Raw genomic sequence first — 14,123 nt, 5'->3', positions numbered from 1 at the left:
CCACCATCAGCAGCAGTATCCCCTCCTCAAAAGAAGTTGTCAGAGTTACTTGGGGATCTTTTCACAGCAACAGAGAAGCAGCAGTTCAAACCACCTACCAAAACTATTGAGGAAGAGGTTTCCTTCTACAAAGCAGCTGATTGCCTTCATGTAGATGGTGATCCTTTTCAGTGGTGGAAAATGAATCAGTTCAAATTCTTGTTATATATTTATTTAATATTTTTAGAGTGTATGGTCTGAACACAGCCTGACACTGGCATAAAGGAGGGGTGGGCAGATCAGGACTAAAATGAACAACCTCAAGAAAACAAATGCAGCTGTATTCATGTCCATCCCTACATTCCTCTCATCCCAGTCCTTACAGCAAGAGGAGACAGGATCTGATAGTAGACATTAGTACTCATTTAAACCAAAGGATTTTACATATACCACACACAAACATACAGGTAGGTACACCACAATATACCCATACACATAAACACATACTGTAACATTCATTTCTCCACTTGATGAGATGAATGACCATGAAATCAACAAATAAACAAACAAACAAACAAAAAAGACAAAAACGAGACAGTAAAACAAACAGACATATGTCAAATGAATAACTTTTCATTAGGGAAGTCATTTTTTTACCATTTGAACAGGGAAAAAGAGACAGAAAAATGTAATAATAATTAATTTATCTCTTTGCAAATGCAAAACGGAGAAAACAAGCAAGTTGTGACATCCAATCATAACAACGATCACCTTAAAAAAGATGTCAAGAAACATTTTAGATCTGACAACATAGATGGAGGAATTATGAAAAGGGTAAGGTTGTTGGCTGACTCAGATGCAGTCTTACCAGAGGAACCACTACTAAACATATCAATGAGACCACACAGTGACGATGGAGAAGATGGACACAGCTGACGGAACAGGAGAGCTGAGCTTACGTTTCATACAATTATCATTTATTCATCTCAGGAAGTGCTGGCTACATACCTGGTGACCAGCACAGCAGTGTCCACTGGTGGGATGTCATCTCTTCCACCAGGAATATGGTTGGTACCAAGGTATCGCGGCCCCCCATACTCTTGATACAGCCAATGACAGAAGCTCTCCAGAGACCTCTCACCATGATGGCCCACCTTCAGCTTCTCCTGAACAACAAAAACAGCACAGATTAGCTTCATCCTCTGCTGGTCACAATCTCCTGCATCTTTAAATTCACATTGTTCAACCAGAAGAAGTTTAGATTTTAGTTCCTGGTCCATTGTTCCTGCAGTTGAACAAGACTTTGCAGGAATATTAGCAGGAAGTGTTGGCTGTCAGTGACAGTGGCTTAACACTTAAAAAATAAACAAAGAAGCAGAATGACTGTTTCTCTATTAAACAGACACACTCCAAGCCATTAGAGGGACATGTGTACTGACTGAATTAGTGTACATTGCTGCCCTTTAGTGATTTCTGCTCAGTCTTGGTTTGTTAGTCATTGGCTATTATATGAATGCCAGATTAGATTTGACAATGTAGAACATATATTGTATTCAACAATATTCCAGTACCATCACTACTAGAATAATGTTTTGATCCATATATTTAGTTCAAATATGATAACTTGAAGCTCCATATGACTGGACATTTTTAAAGACAGAACAGAAATGTCTTTCCTGAGGAACATGACCTTCCTTACACACATAAGCACACAGAGTGAAGGCAGCATCTGCTGACAGACAGGTTGTTAGGTTCACAGGGAGTTAAACAAACGTCAAAGAAAGCAAAAGGTCAATCTTACAGGGCGGCTGTGAAGCAACACCAGCTTCGTGACACGAATATTGATCCTGAGTCCCAAACTCTGGTGATGGAACATGTTGTAGACCTGCAAGAGACGGCACTAACATTATGAGTGCTGCACATTTCACCAGCAGGGGAGAAAAGGTATAAAGACAAGAAAAATGAGCAGAGAGGAATCATGTAAATGGTAAATGTACTCCTTTTTACTTCCAACTACTCAAAGCACTTTACACTACATGCCACATTCACCCATTAACACACACATACTGTATGCTGATGGCAAAGGCTGACATGCAAGGTGCTAACCTGCTCTTCAGGATCTAAAACATCTCCACACACCTACACACAATGTTCCAAGTAGTGGACTCAACCTCACACACACAATTTTGTTTTTTAATGTCGACACAGAGTAAAGTCCAGCAGTGGGCCATGTTGACAAAATATCCTCTGACTAGTTGACTTTTCATCAGGACAGTACTGAGCCATTGACTTCCTGTTGACCCATCACACACATGAAAGAAATTATTTACTGATCCAGCTCTTAGATATTTTTTTTATTCATTGGACCCAATGGCTCAAATTGTGACCAAAAAAGAGAAAGTAATTTATCGCAACATTGATACCTTACTAATACATTTTTTAAAAACATTGCATCCCTTTATAGTACATTATACTATAGAATTATATGTGAGCAAAAAAAATTGGAAAAAAAGATTTGTAAATGATTTACATGGGTCCACACATAAAGCATACCAGCAACTGGCATGACTTAAAGTCTGTGTAAAGTAAGAATAAATATGAGTTCTGAGTTTGACATACCACAGAAAAGTGTGTTGTTAACCACCCTGCCAAATTTGAATGATTAAAAAAATCAGTCTAGCTCCACAATTCAAATCTAAATGGTTGAAATGCTTTTTACACCTTTTTTAGAAATACATTTATGACCTATTTAATGTGTTTAGAAGAAAATGTCTGAATTCACTTTACACGGTCTTTAAATGAGTGACTACTGAGAGAATTTGACATAGTACTGATTCTAAACACAAAATATAAATACTGGGGGTGAGTCAGAAATGTGATTTCAGAGACTGTATTCATGATTCTTACCATGTTCATGACAGTCAGCAGGAACCTCTGTGCTGCCTCAGCTCCGTGGTACTGCACCATGTCAGAGTCTGCCACCACCACTGTCTCCACTGTGTATGTTTCATGCAGGCGAATGGCGTTTCTCCTCCCACGACCCTCTTCAACCACTTTTGACTTCTCCTTCTTCTTTCCTGCCACAAAGGATGGACAGACAGCACACTAAGTCCCAACAGTAAAGGCCTGTTATAGAAGATGGTTTGTATTACATCAATCATTTAAAACAATTTAAAAAACTAAGATATATTTGGAAATTGAAGCAGCGATAGAAAGGGAGATCTCTTTACCTTCAGTTAATTTTCTGTGGGATTACAGAAAATATGCTAAGCTAAATGTGCACAGACTGCCATTATACTGATGCTTTCATTGGTTGCCCTAATCTGGTGAGTTATTCATTGGTTTAAAGCCATATTTTGTTATTGTGTTTAATTAATGTTCTTCACTAAACGCAGTCAGTGTCTGTTTAGAATTATCTTCTGCATCTGGGGTAAAAAGTGTTTGTATCATACCTGCCTAATTTCAACCAAAAAACACTATACATTTGTGTTATGTATTTCTGTAAGGTGACATACAGTAATTATAAAATGTAGTAATATTTGTGAAAGAACAATAATAATCTTTCACCAAAATTAACAAAAAGTTTTATATAGTGTCCTTGAGTTTTGTATATTGTGTATATTTCATGCCATGCCTTTTAATGTTAGCATCCAGTGTTTTCAATCTGCTGTCTCTTCAGGCTGATGCAGATTCTTCAGTCTGGTACGTCTATACTGAACACTAGTTTTTGATAGACGTCAATTTCACAAGACACTGAAATAAATGAAACAACCTCTAATTACTGTTTTCACTCTATACAGTATGTTGGGTAATTCCGGTTTCACAATGGCTTGGAGGTTCAAACAACGTCTTTTCAGTCAGTCCATTTCCTTGTCTCTATGATGACTGTGACTGTGACTTTTCATTCATTCAATGCATTGAAAATTCTATTAACCCTTCCATACTGTGGCAATAAGTTGGGATCTCCGTCATTTGTGCATTGTATAAAACAACCTTTGAACATCTCTAAAACAAGATGCTGGATTGTCCATTCAAAAATCCCTACCATAGTTATGTGTATTTCACCTTTAATGCTTGCACACAAGTAGGAATCATGTAGACTGTCAAATCTCAGATTTTATAACTGAGATTGTCTTTAAATTGAAATCTGAGCTGGTCCCTTTGAATTGTCTAGCTGGATGCTCCTGACTCTGGCTATCACTTGTGAATTGAAAGCTCAATTGAGAAAAAACTAAACAAACTTGCACATATACAGAATGTTGTGCAAGGAGAAAATGCATCTCATTTTGGTGTTAAGGGTGAGTGCACTGTCATTAACACATTACAGCATTTTTGTCCTATTTGTGGTTTCCCACCCGATAAACTATGCAATCTTTTTGAAATGATTTGACTGACGTATTACACTCTTGAGTATTCAAACACAAACGTGCACATTTCCATATCAGCACGATAGGTGTGATAAACCACAATGAATTACAAATCATTTTGCAGCCAAACTAAGCATTAGCAGGCATGGACATGGAGATTCCACTCTGCTGAGGTTATTGCCTCTTATGGTAGGTAGTAAAGTTCCTGAATGGGACAAAACATGGGCTATATTGATGAACCTGAAAGAAACTGCAGCTGGTGTTTTCTCCATCTGTAACAGAGGAATCCATCCAGTACATGCAAACTAAAATAATGATCACAGGCAGGTTCTTCAAGCAGCTCTAACCTAAACATGATTAAACTGAGCACTACCTAGAACTGACAAAGCATGTTGGGCCTCTTGTTCACCTATGGATTATGAGGTCTGATGTAAAATATTACTTTTAAAAAAGGTCAGCACATGATGGCATCTTAACTCAGTGTGCTGGGAAATTATTTTTCAGACCCCACACACACAAGGCCTCAAGTGTCACCTCTGTCACTTCATAGAAATAAAGACAGCCAGCCATATACAGCACATCAAATGTCTCCATAAATGAAGCAGAGTTTGCAAATGGACTTTTGTTTTTGTCTCTGCAGGTCAGAAAAAAGAGAAAATAACAAATATAGTAATAATAATAATAATAATAATAATAATGATGCCTTCTGCTGAAAATAATCTGAAAGTGACGCTGCCCACCACAACAGTAATTTGGCGCTATATAAATAAAGATTGATTGATTGATTGATTGAACAGCCTATAAGACTAACTGAACAGATTGTTTTGTTTATTGCGCACGTCAGGTATCAGATTTAATAATACTCAGTCAAAAACATTGTTTTTAATTCAAAACTGAATTTGAAATAAATTTCCAGCATTTCCTTTGACTGAAATCCTGATTATTTGTTTAGTTTACCAAGATCCAGATTTTGATGGACAGTTTACACATTGAGGAACTTCCACAGAAGGGTAATTCAGTTCCACAGCCTACTCAGTCCACATAAATATAAACTTTATTTAGCAACAGCTTTCAAGATTCTAGATTCTAGGTGCCATGTATAATAATGTAACACCTCCATCCTTCATAGGTCTCATGTATAATAATGTAACACCTCCATCCTTCATAGGTCTCATGTATAATAATGTAACACCTCCATCCTTCATAGGTCTCATGTATAATAATGTAACACCTCCATCCTTCATAGGTCTCATGTATAATAATGTAACACCTCCGTCCTTCATAGGTGCCATGTATAATAATGAAACACCTCCATCCTCCATAGGTGCCATGTATAATAATGTAACACCTCCATCCTTCATAGGTGCCATGTATAATAATGTAACACCTCCATCCTTCATAGGTCTCATGTATAATAATGTAACACCTCCATCCTTCATAGGTCTCATGTATAATAATGTAACACCTCCATCCTCCATAGGTGCCATGTATAATAATGTAACACCTCCATCCTCCATAGGTCCCATGTATAATAATGTAACACCTCCATCCTTCATAGGTGCCATGTATAATAATGTAACACCTCCGTCCTTCATAGGTGCCATGTATAATAATGTAACACCTCCGTCCTTCATAGGTCTCATGTATAATAATGTAACACCTCCATCCATCATAGGTGCCATGTATAATAATGTAACACCTCCATCCTTCATAGGTCCCATGTATAATAATGTAATACCTCCATCCTCCATAGGTGCCATGTATAATAATGTAACACCTCCATCCTTCATAGGTCCCATGTATAATAATGTAACACCTCCATCCTTCATAGGTGCCATGTATAATAATGTAACACCTCCATCCTTCATAGGTGCCATGTATAATAATGTAACACCTCCATCCTTCATAGGTGCCATGTATAATAATGTAACACCTCCATCCTCCATAGGTGCCATGTATAATAATGTAACACCTCCATCCTCCATAGGTGCCATGTATAATAATGTAACACCTCCATCCTCCATAGGTGCCATGTATAATAATGTAACACCTCCATCCTTCATAGGTGCCATGTATAATAATGTAACACCTCCATCCTTCATAGGTGCCATGTATAATAATGTAACACCTCCATCCTTCATAGGTGCCATGTATAATAATGTAACACCTCCATCCTCCATAGGTGCCATGTATAATAATGTAACACCTCCATCCTCCATAGGTCTCATGTATAATAATGTAACACTTCCGCGTCGCGCCAAATGAAAAATAAAAAAACTTCACTGGGTTACTGGCAAGGCTTACGTTGCGCATGTCATGAACCTAACAAACCAAACAATACACATGCCTCGAACCATGACAAGCACACCAATGAGACAGATTTTTAATGAATTTTTAATTTTTTTTAATGAACCATTCCACCCCTAGTACATGTACAACAAGACTAAGTGATTCTATGTGTATTTACACAATACAGTCCAGCACATCTTTCAGTCAACAAAGCCAGAACAGTGGTCCCATGTTGCCAGTGACAATAACTGAGCGGACCTGCATCACATCTGAAACACACACTGATGCAGCTTTCCCACACACACTCTGTGCAAATGATCCAAAAGCACACAAGACCTTTTAACTGGCCCACCCTGAAGAGGAGAGATTCACTTATGCTGGGGTCGTTTGCATTACATTCATACAAGTGGCCAGGTCTTTTAAGTGTTCCAACCACCTTAATGGATGCAAGAGATGGCATACTGCCACCTGCTTTACACCCCAGATGACTTGCCAGGAATTTCATTAATGGAGATAATCTCATCTGAATTGGAGGCAGGTTGAAACATGCATTCTTTGACACAGGGGAGAAGAACCTTGTTATCCTCCCTAAAAACAGCTGTACATCTGTGCTGCTTATAAAGTAGTGCCATGACCAGGTGAAACATCAAGTCATTTCTTTAAAAGGAGCCATTAGAGCACCTGGCCTGGAGATTAACTGGAGAGTTGGACTTAAATCCACTCATTAATCATAGGTGTGTGCAACGCAGTAAACCAATCAGTGTTATCCAGGAGTGCTGTCACTTTGGTGGATCGCTATTATAACGATACATTTGTCAAGCAATGTGTTTCAAGAATGAAACAGGAGTTACTTTGGCTGAAAAGAAAGTTGGCTGATGAGCTTCTAACTCGACGTATCATTCATAAAAATGTAGAATATGGAGATATAACTGACCAGTGTGATGAGTGTAGAGGTGTGTGTAGTTATACTGCAGCAGTCTGGTGTCATCAGCTGATTTCATAAACAGTGAACAGCTGTGCGTAATGTCACTGTGCTCTGTGCAGCATCTCAGAGGCTTTAGATTTATCAACATATCAGTCCTACAGTATAAACAGCTGTGGATAACATACTCTGTAAGAATCACACACATTCATTAACAGATTAATACAGATGTTTTAACTACAGATGTTCAGATGCTATTCTTGTTGATAAAATCACTAAGTGGCAGTGGAGCATCTTTGCTCCAGAAGCAGACCTGGTTCTGAGACTCATTCTCCACAAAAACACCAACAACTCACTCTGTGCTGCATATTTTCACGTCTCCTCCATCAGGTCACTGTGCATACAGCTGCACCACACAGACATCATGGCACTTTGTTTTCTTTTATTCATCTTTTATTTACAACTTCAGTTCTCTTCTAAATGGTTTTGTTCAGTCATGGAGTAACAGGTAAACTCAGCAGGGTTATAACTGTTGAAAGTCTGAAAACATGATCTATGTCATCTCAAAAATATGTTAAATATTGCTCAAAAACTGTTTTAATCAACCTTTCATACAGTTGTGAAGACTCCAAGGTCAGTAGTGCAAACGCTCTCTTATGCCTCAAAATAGCAACGCGCTAACAATGCACCTGACCACACCTCATTTTGAGACTGATATGCCCAAGGCACACAGACAAGTGCAGGTGCATTTGCTATTCAGACAACGTGGGTGCAGAAAATGACACCTGCGTCAGTCTGAAACTCACAAAGACACGTGAGCCGGGCATAAGATAGGGCCCAGTGAAATAACCAGGGAATGAAAGGTGTCTGTAAGAAGTTGGCAAGGCAAGGCAAGGCAGTTTTATTTATGCATTTCATACACAATGGCAACACAATGTGCTTTACATAAAACAGAAAAACATTTAAACAGAGAAACTTAAAACATACAATTAACCCCCACTCCCACCCCCCCATAATAAAAACAAAGTACAGAAAAATAGAAAGACATAAATAAAATGATCGCAGCATAAAATAATAAATTAGCTTTAAAATCATTAAAAGGACAAAGAGTGCAAATGAAAAATTAAGTGCTGTAAAATAGCTCAATCATAAGCTCAGGAGAAGAGAAATGTTTTTAACCTGGATTTAAAAGTGTTCACAGTTGGGGCTGATTTCAGTTCTGCTGGTAGTTTGTTCCAGTTGTGTAAAAGCTGCTTCACCATGTTTAGTTTGAACTCTGGGCTCAACTATCTGACCTGAGTCAGTAGATCTCAGAGCTCTACTGGGTTTATATTCTACTAACATGTCATTCATGTATTCTGGACCTAAACCATTCAGTGATTTGTAGACTAGTAGCAGAACTTTAAAATCTATTCTATAGCTGACTGGGGGCCAGTGTAAAGACTTTAGAACTGACTGGGAGCCAGTGTAAAGACTTTAGAACTGGAGTAATGTGCTCTGATCTCTTTGTTCTGGTTAAAACTCGAGCTGCAGCGTTCTGAATGAGCTGCAGCTGTTTAATGCTTTTTTGTGGGAGTCCAGTCAGAAGACCGTTACAGTAGTCGAGTCTACTTGAGATGAAAGCATGAATCAACTTCTCCTGGTCTGTTTGAGACATAAAACCCTTCACTCTGGATATGTTCTTCAGCTGATAGAAGGCTGTTTTGGTGATTGATTTGATGTGACTGCTGAAAGTCAGATCTGAGTCTATCAGCACGCCAAGGTTTCGGACTTGGTCCGTAGTTTTTAGAGAGAGTGACTCGAGATGTTTACTGACAGCAATCCTCTTCTCTTTATTGCCAAAAACAATGACCTCAGTTTTGTCCTGATTTAATTGAAGGAAATTTTGGTTCATCCAATTAGTGACTTGCTCTAAACAGTGACACAATGACTGTATTGTACTGTAGTCATCTGGGGACAGTGCTAGGTATATCTGTGTGTCATCTGCATAACTGTGATAGTCTACATTAGAGTTCTGCAGAATTTGACCCAAGGGCAGCATATATAGACTGAACAGAAGGGGTCCAAGAACTGACCCCTGAGGAACTCCACATGTCATAGCCACTCGATCAGATTCATAACTTCCAATGGTCACAAAATAACTCCGCTCTTCCAAGTAGGACCTGAACCAGTCTCGGACTGTTCCACTGAGTCCTGCCCAAGTTTCCAACCTGTTCAACAGTAAACTGTGATCCACAGTGTCAAACGCAGCACTGAGATCCAACAGGACCAGAACTGACACCTTGTCTGAGTCAGTGTTCAACCTTATGTCATTTAACACTCTAATAAGAGCTGTTTGTGTACTGTGATGAGGTTGGAAGCCTGATTGAAATTTGTCAAAAAGGCCACTGGAGTTCAAGAAATTGCTGAGTTGATTAAAAACCACTTTCTCAACGATCTTGGCTATAAAAGGAAGATTTGAGATAGGTCTGTAGTTGGTTAACATGGAAGCATCCAGCGTTCTCTTTTTTAAGAGTGGCTTAATGGCAGCTACTTTTAGGAGTTTAGGAAACACACCTGATTTAAGTGAGCTATTTATTACTTGTCGCAAATCTGTTTGGACAGAGTTCACAATAGTTTTAAAGAAATCTGATGGCATTGTGTCAAGACAGCATGTTGATGGTTTTAGATGCTGCACTGTTTCCTCTATGGTTTTTTGGTCAACTGTTTTAAATTCTGACATTGCAGTTGAGAACTTTGTAGGATGGTGCAACATGAGGCACTTACAGCTCAACATCCAGAAAACCAAGAAGCTGGTGGTGGACTTCTGGTGCAGAAAGAGCCCCCTCAGTTCCTCAAGGTGAAACTAAACAACAAACTGGACTGGTCAAACACCACTGAGGCCTTCTACAGGAAAGGACAGAGCAGGCTGTTCTTTCTGAGGAGGCTCAGGTCCTTTAATGTGTGTACCAGGCTGCTATGCATGTTCTACCAGCTTGTGGTGGTTAGTGTCACCTTCTCTGCCGCAGTGTGCTGGGGAGGTGGCATCAAGAGCTGTGGTGTAATTAAACTGAATAAGCTGGCGAGGAAATCCAGCTCCATAGTGGGGATGAAAGTGGACGGTGTGGAGGCAGTGACAGAGAGGAGGATGACAGGAACACTGAAAGCTACCATGGACAATACCTCTCATCATCTCTATGGTGAGCTGAAGCAGTTAAGTAGCACGTTCAGCCACAGACTCATCCAGTCATGTGTCTCAAACATACAAACACGGTTGCAAGAAATGGACGTAACATCCGTGACGTCACCCATTGGTTTGTGGACTGCTGCTTGGAAACCAATAGTTTCGGATCTGGGCAGAGCCATCTTGAAAATTTCAGGTGCATACTGGGAAAAATAAAAACATGGATTCTACTTATATGGGCATTGGCAGTTTGATTCCTGGCTCCTCCTTTCACATGTTGATGTGTCCTTGGGCAAGAAACTTAATCCCAAATTGCTCCCGTTGCTGTGCCAACGGTGTATGAAAGTGTGTGAATGGTTAGCTTCCATCACATGAGCAGGTTGGCACTCTGTGTGGTAGCTCCTGTCATCAGTGTATGAATGTGTGTGAATGAGTGAATGAGACATGTAGTGTAAAGGCACTTTGAATGGTCATAATGACTAGAAAAGTGCTATATAAGTACAGTCCATTTACCATTTACCATTTAAAGAGACAGTAGATAATGTTGTGGCTCCCCAGCAGCCAGCAGCCAGGCAGCCCAGCACAGGTGCTGGCAATTCCAATCAGCCCAGCTGCTCCTCATCATCATCAGGACTGCCGGAGTATAAGAGGAGGCTGAGAAGGGGCGCCCGTCGCTTGAACGTTGACTACTGTGGCTCCCTCCGTAATCCCAGTGTCTCCTCGCTCATCCGAAGCTCCTCTCAACCGCCTCCTGGATCCTCTTCCCTCATACCTCTCCCTGGAAAACTTCCCCCTTACCTCCTCGGTCAGCGCCCCCTCATTTCAGAGTAAATAAACACTTTTGGACTAAAGAAACATTGTTCTGTGTCTCTGTCTCTGGGGTATCTGGCACATTTGGCTACGCCACTATCTGAGCTTAACAGAACGTTCAAGCCAAGATGAGCCAAGCCGGGTCCCCAGGGGCAGGGAATCAGACACCAGAAGATCTGAGAGGTATGATTGCCAAACAGACCTATGACCTTGCCGAGCTGCAGAAGGAGTTGAAGCAGGCTTTTCCCACTGTTCAATCTCAGATTGCTGCACTCGAAGTTTCATCTCAGTCCACAGTAGGAATTGTGGCAACTCTGGCCAACCATGTGAGCACCATCTCCGGAGCCTTGGCCAACATTCAGGAGACCCTGGATACCCTTTCAACCCGGACCTCAGTTTCCGGAGTTGCGGCTTCCGTTGCAGACACCAGCCCCAGCTCTCCCAGCGCGGCATCTGGCTCCATGGTCTCTCCAGCCCCCCTGCACTCCCAATCCGAGCCCAACATAGTCAGTCCTAGGCCGTACGATGGTGACTTTAACCGCTGTCGGGGTTTCCTTGCTCAATGTGAGTTACTTTTTACTCATCAGCCCTCCAGATATTCTTCAGATGGGTCTAAGATAGCTTTGGTCATGTCCCTTCTGGTCGACGAGGCCCTCAGCTGGGCCATAGCCGCAGTTGAGGGCAACCCTGCTCTTATTAATGATTTTTCTCTGTTCAAGAGGGAGTTCCAGGCGGTGTTCAATCACCCTGTAGATGGGAAAGATGCCGCCAGTCGTCTGTTGGTAATCCGCCAGGGGTCACGCACGGTAGCTCAGTACACCTTGGAGTTCCGGATCCTGGCAGCCGAGAGCCGATGGGACGCCAATGCCCTTCTGTGTGTCTATCGCAAGGGGTTGAGTGATGCGATCAAGGATCTAATTGTCCGTGACAGCCCTGAAACTCTCAACGATTTAATATCCCTGGCCCTCCAGATGGACGCCCGTCTTCAGGAGCGTCGTGCAGACCGAGCTTATCGTAATTCTCCTCGCCAACCCCCCAGCCGCCCAGCTATGGAAACCCCGACCATGTTCTCTGCCAGCCGAGCTCAGCCCCCTCCTACTCCTGTGCATTCCCTGTTTCCTCCTACACCTGGCACAGGGGAGCCCATGGAGATTGGCCGGTCTCGCCTCACTCCAGGGGAGAGAGAGCTGAGAATGAACAACCAGCTGTGCCTTTACTGTGGTGATTCAGGTCACTTCATCCGTGCTTGCCCCACTCGCCCAAAAGATCCTGCTCGCCGGTAGGGGCTGTACGGGTGAGCAAGACAGATTTTCCCCAGCCCAAAAAGAAGAGACCCAATCGCCTTTTCCCTGTCACACTCACCTGGGGCTCTGAGACACTGTCTGTCAGCGCCCTCATAGACTCTGGCGCTGATGAGTGCCTCATGGATGGTTCCTTCGCCTGCCAAGCTGGTGTCCCCTTAGTTGCCTTGAACCACTCGCTGTCTCCCCTGGCCATCGATGGACATCAGTTGAGTGCCATCTCCTATGCTACCAGACCTCTCAAACTCACTATTTCAGGTAATCACACAGAGTGGATCCGTTTCTCTGTTTTTCATGCCCCTAACGCGCCCTTGGTGTTGGGTCAACCTTGGCTGGAGAAACACGACCCCCATATCTCCTGGTCCTCTGGTCGAATCCTGGGATGGAGCGCTGCTTGCCATGCAACCTGCTTATGTTCTGCCCTGTCACTGCCCTGTAGTCCAAAGATGGTGTCTTCTCCCGCAGATCTCACAGGTGTTCCCCATCAGTACCACGATCTTGCTTCAGTGTTTTGTAAGGACAGGGCTCTGTCATTTCCCCCACACCGGCCGTATGATTGCGCCATCAATCTCCTACCTGGGGCCCCTTACCCTAAAGGGCGACTTTACAACCTCTCTTCCCCAGAGAAGGAGGCGATGCGCAACTACATCTCAGAATCTCTACAATCAGGCATTATCAGACCCTCGTCTTCTCCCCTTGCTGCTGGCTTCTTCTTCGTGGGTAAGAAGGACGGCGGCCTGAGACCATGTATTGACTTCCGTGGACTAAACAACATCACTGTGAAGAATAAATACCCTCTTCCCCTTATCAGTTCCACACTCGAGCCACTCACCCATGCCAGAGTATTCACTAAGCTTGACCTCCGCAACACCTACCACCTAGTCCGGATCAGGGAGGGCGATGAATGGAAGACTGCTTTCAACACCCACCTTGGCCATTTTGAGTACCTGGTTATGCCGTTTGGCCTGTCCAATGCCCCAGCCGTTTTCCAAACCCTTGTGAACGATGTGCTGCGGGACATGCTTAACATCTTTGTGGTGGTGTACCTGGATGACATCCTCATCTTCTCCAGGTCCTTAGAAGAACACCACCAGCATGTCCGCCTGTTTCTTCAGCGGCTGTTGGAGAATCGTCTGTTTGTCAAGGCTGAAAAATGTGTGTTCCACTCAGACTCTGTTACTTACCTGGGCAATGTGGTGGAGAATGGACAAACCCGTGTGGATCCTGCCAAGATCAAGGCGGTGGAGGAATGGCCACGTCCTAATGATCGGACTCAGTTAAGGCGTTTCCTG

At 42.3% G+C, this 14,123-nt stretch overlaps 1 protein-coding gene across 1 annotated transcript in view; it reads right to left on the bottom strand.

Annotated features, from left to right (window-relative positions):
• Window positions 1–14,123, bottom strand: part of adamts17 (ADAM metallopeptidase with thrombospondin type 1 motif, 17) — a 160,401-nt gene that overhangs the window by 115,170 nt on the left and 31,108 nt on the right. The window contains exons 4-6 of the mRNA XM_053324532.1: window positions 2,887–3,056; window positions 1,781–1,864; window positions 988–1,145 (exon numbers count right to left, since the gene is read on the bottom strand). Of these exons, the coding sequence (XP_053180507.1) occupies window positions 988–1,145; window positions 1,781–1,864; window positions 2,887–3,056 (412 nt within the window). The remainder of the gene's footprint in view (window positions 1–987; window positions 1,146–1,780; window positions 1,865–2,886; window positions 3,057–14,123) is intronic.

The sequence above is a fragment of the Scomber japonicus genome, chromosome 1 (genome assembly GCF_027409825.1).
Source record: "Scomber japonicus isolate fScoJap1 chromosome 1, fScoJap1.pri, whole genome shotgun sequence".
NCBI lineage: Eukaryota > Metazoa > Chordata > Actinopteri > Scombriformes > Scombridae > Scomber > Scomber japonicus.
The sequence above is the reverse complement of the archived record's forward strand: the minus strand, read 5'-3'. Positions and strand labels throughout refer to the sequence as shown.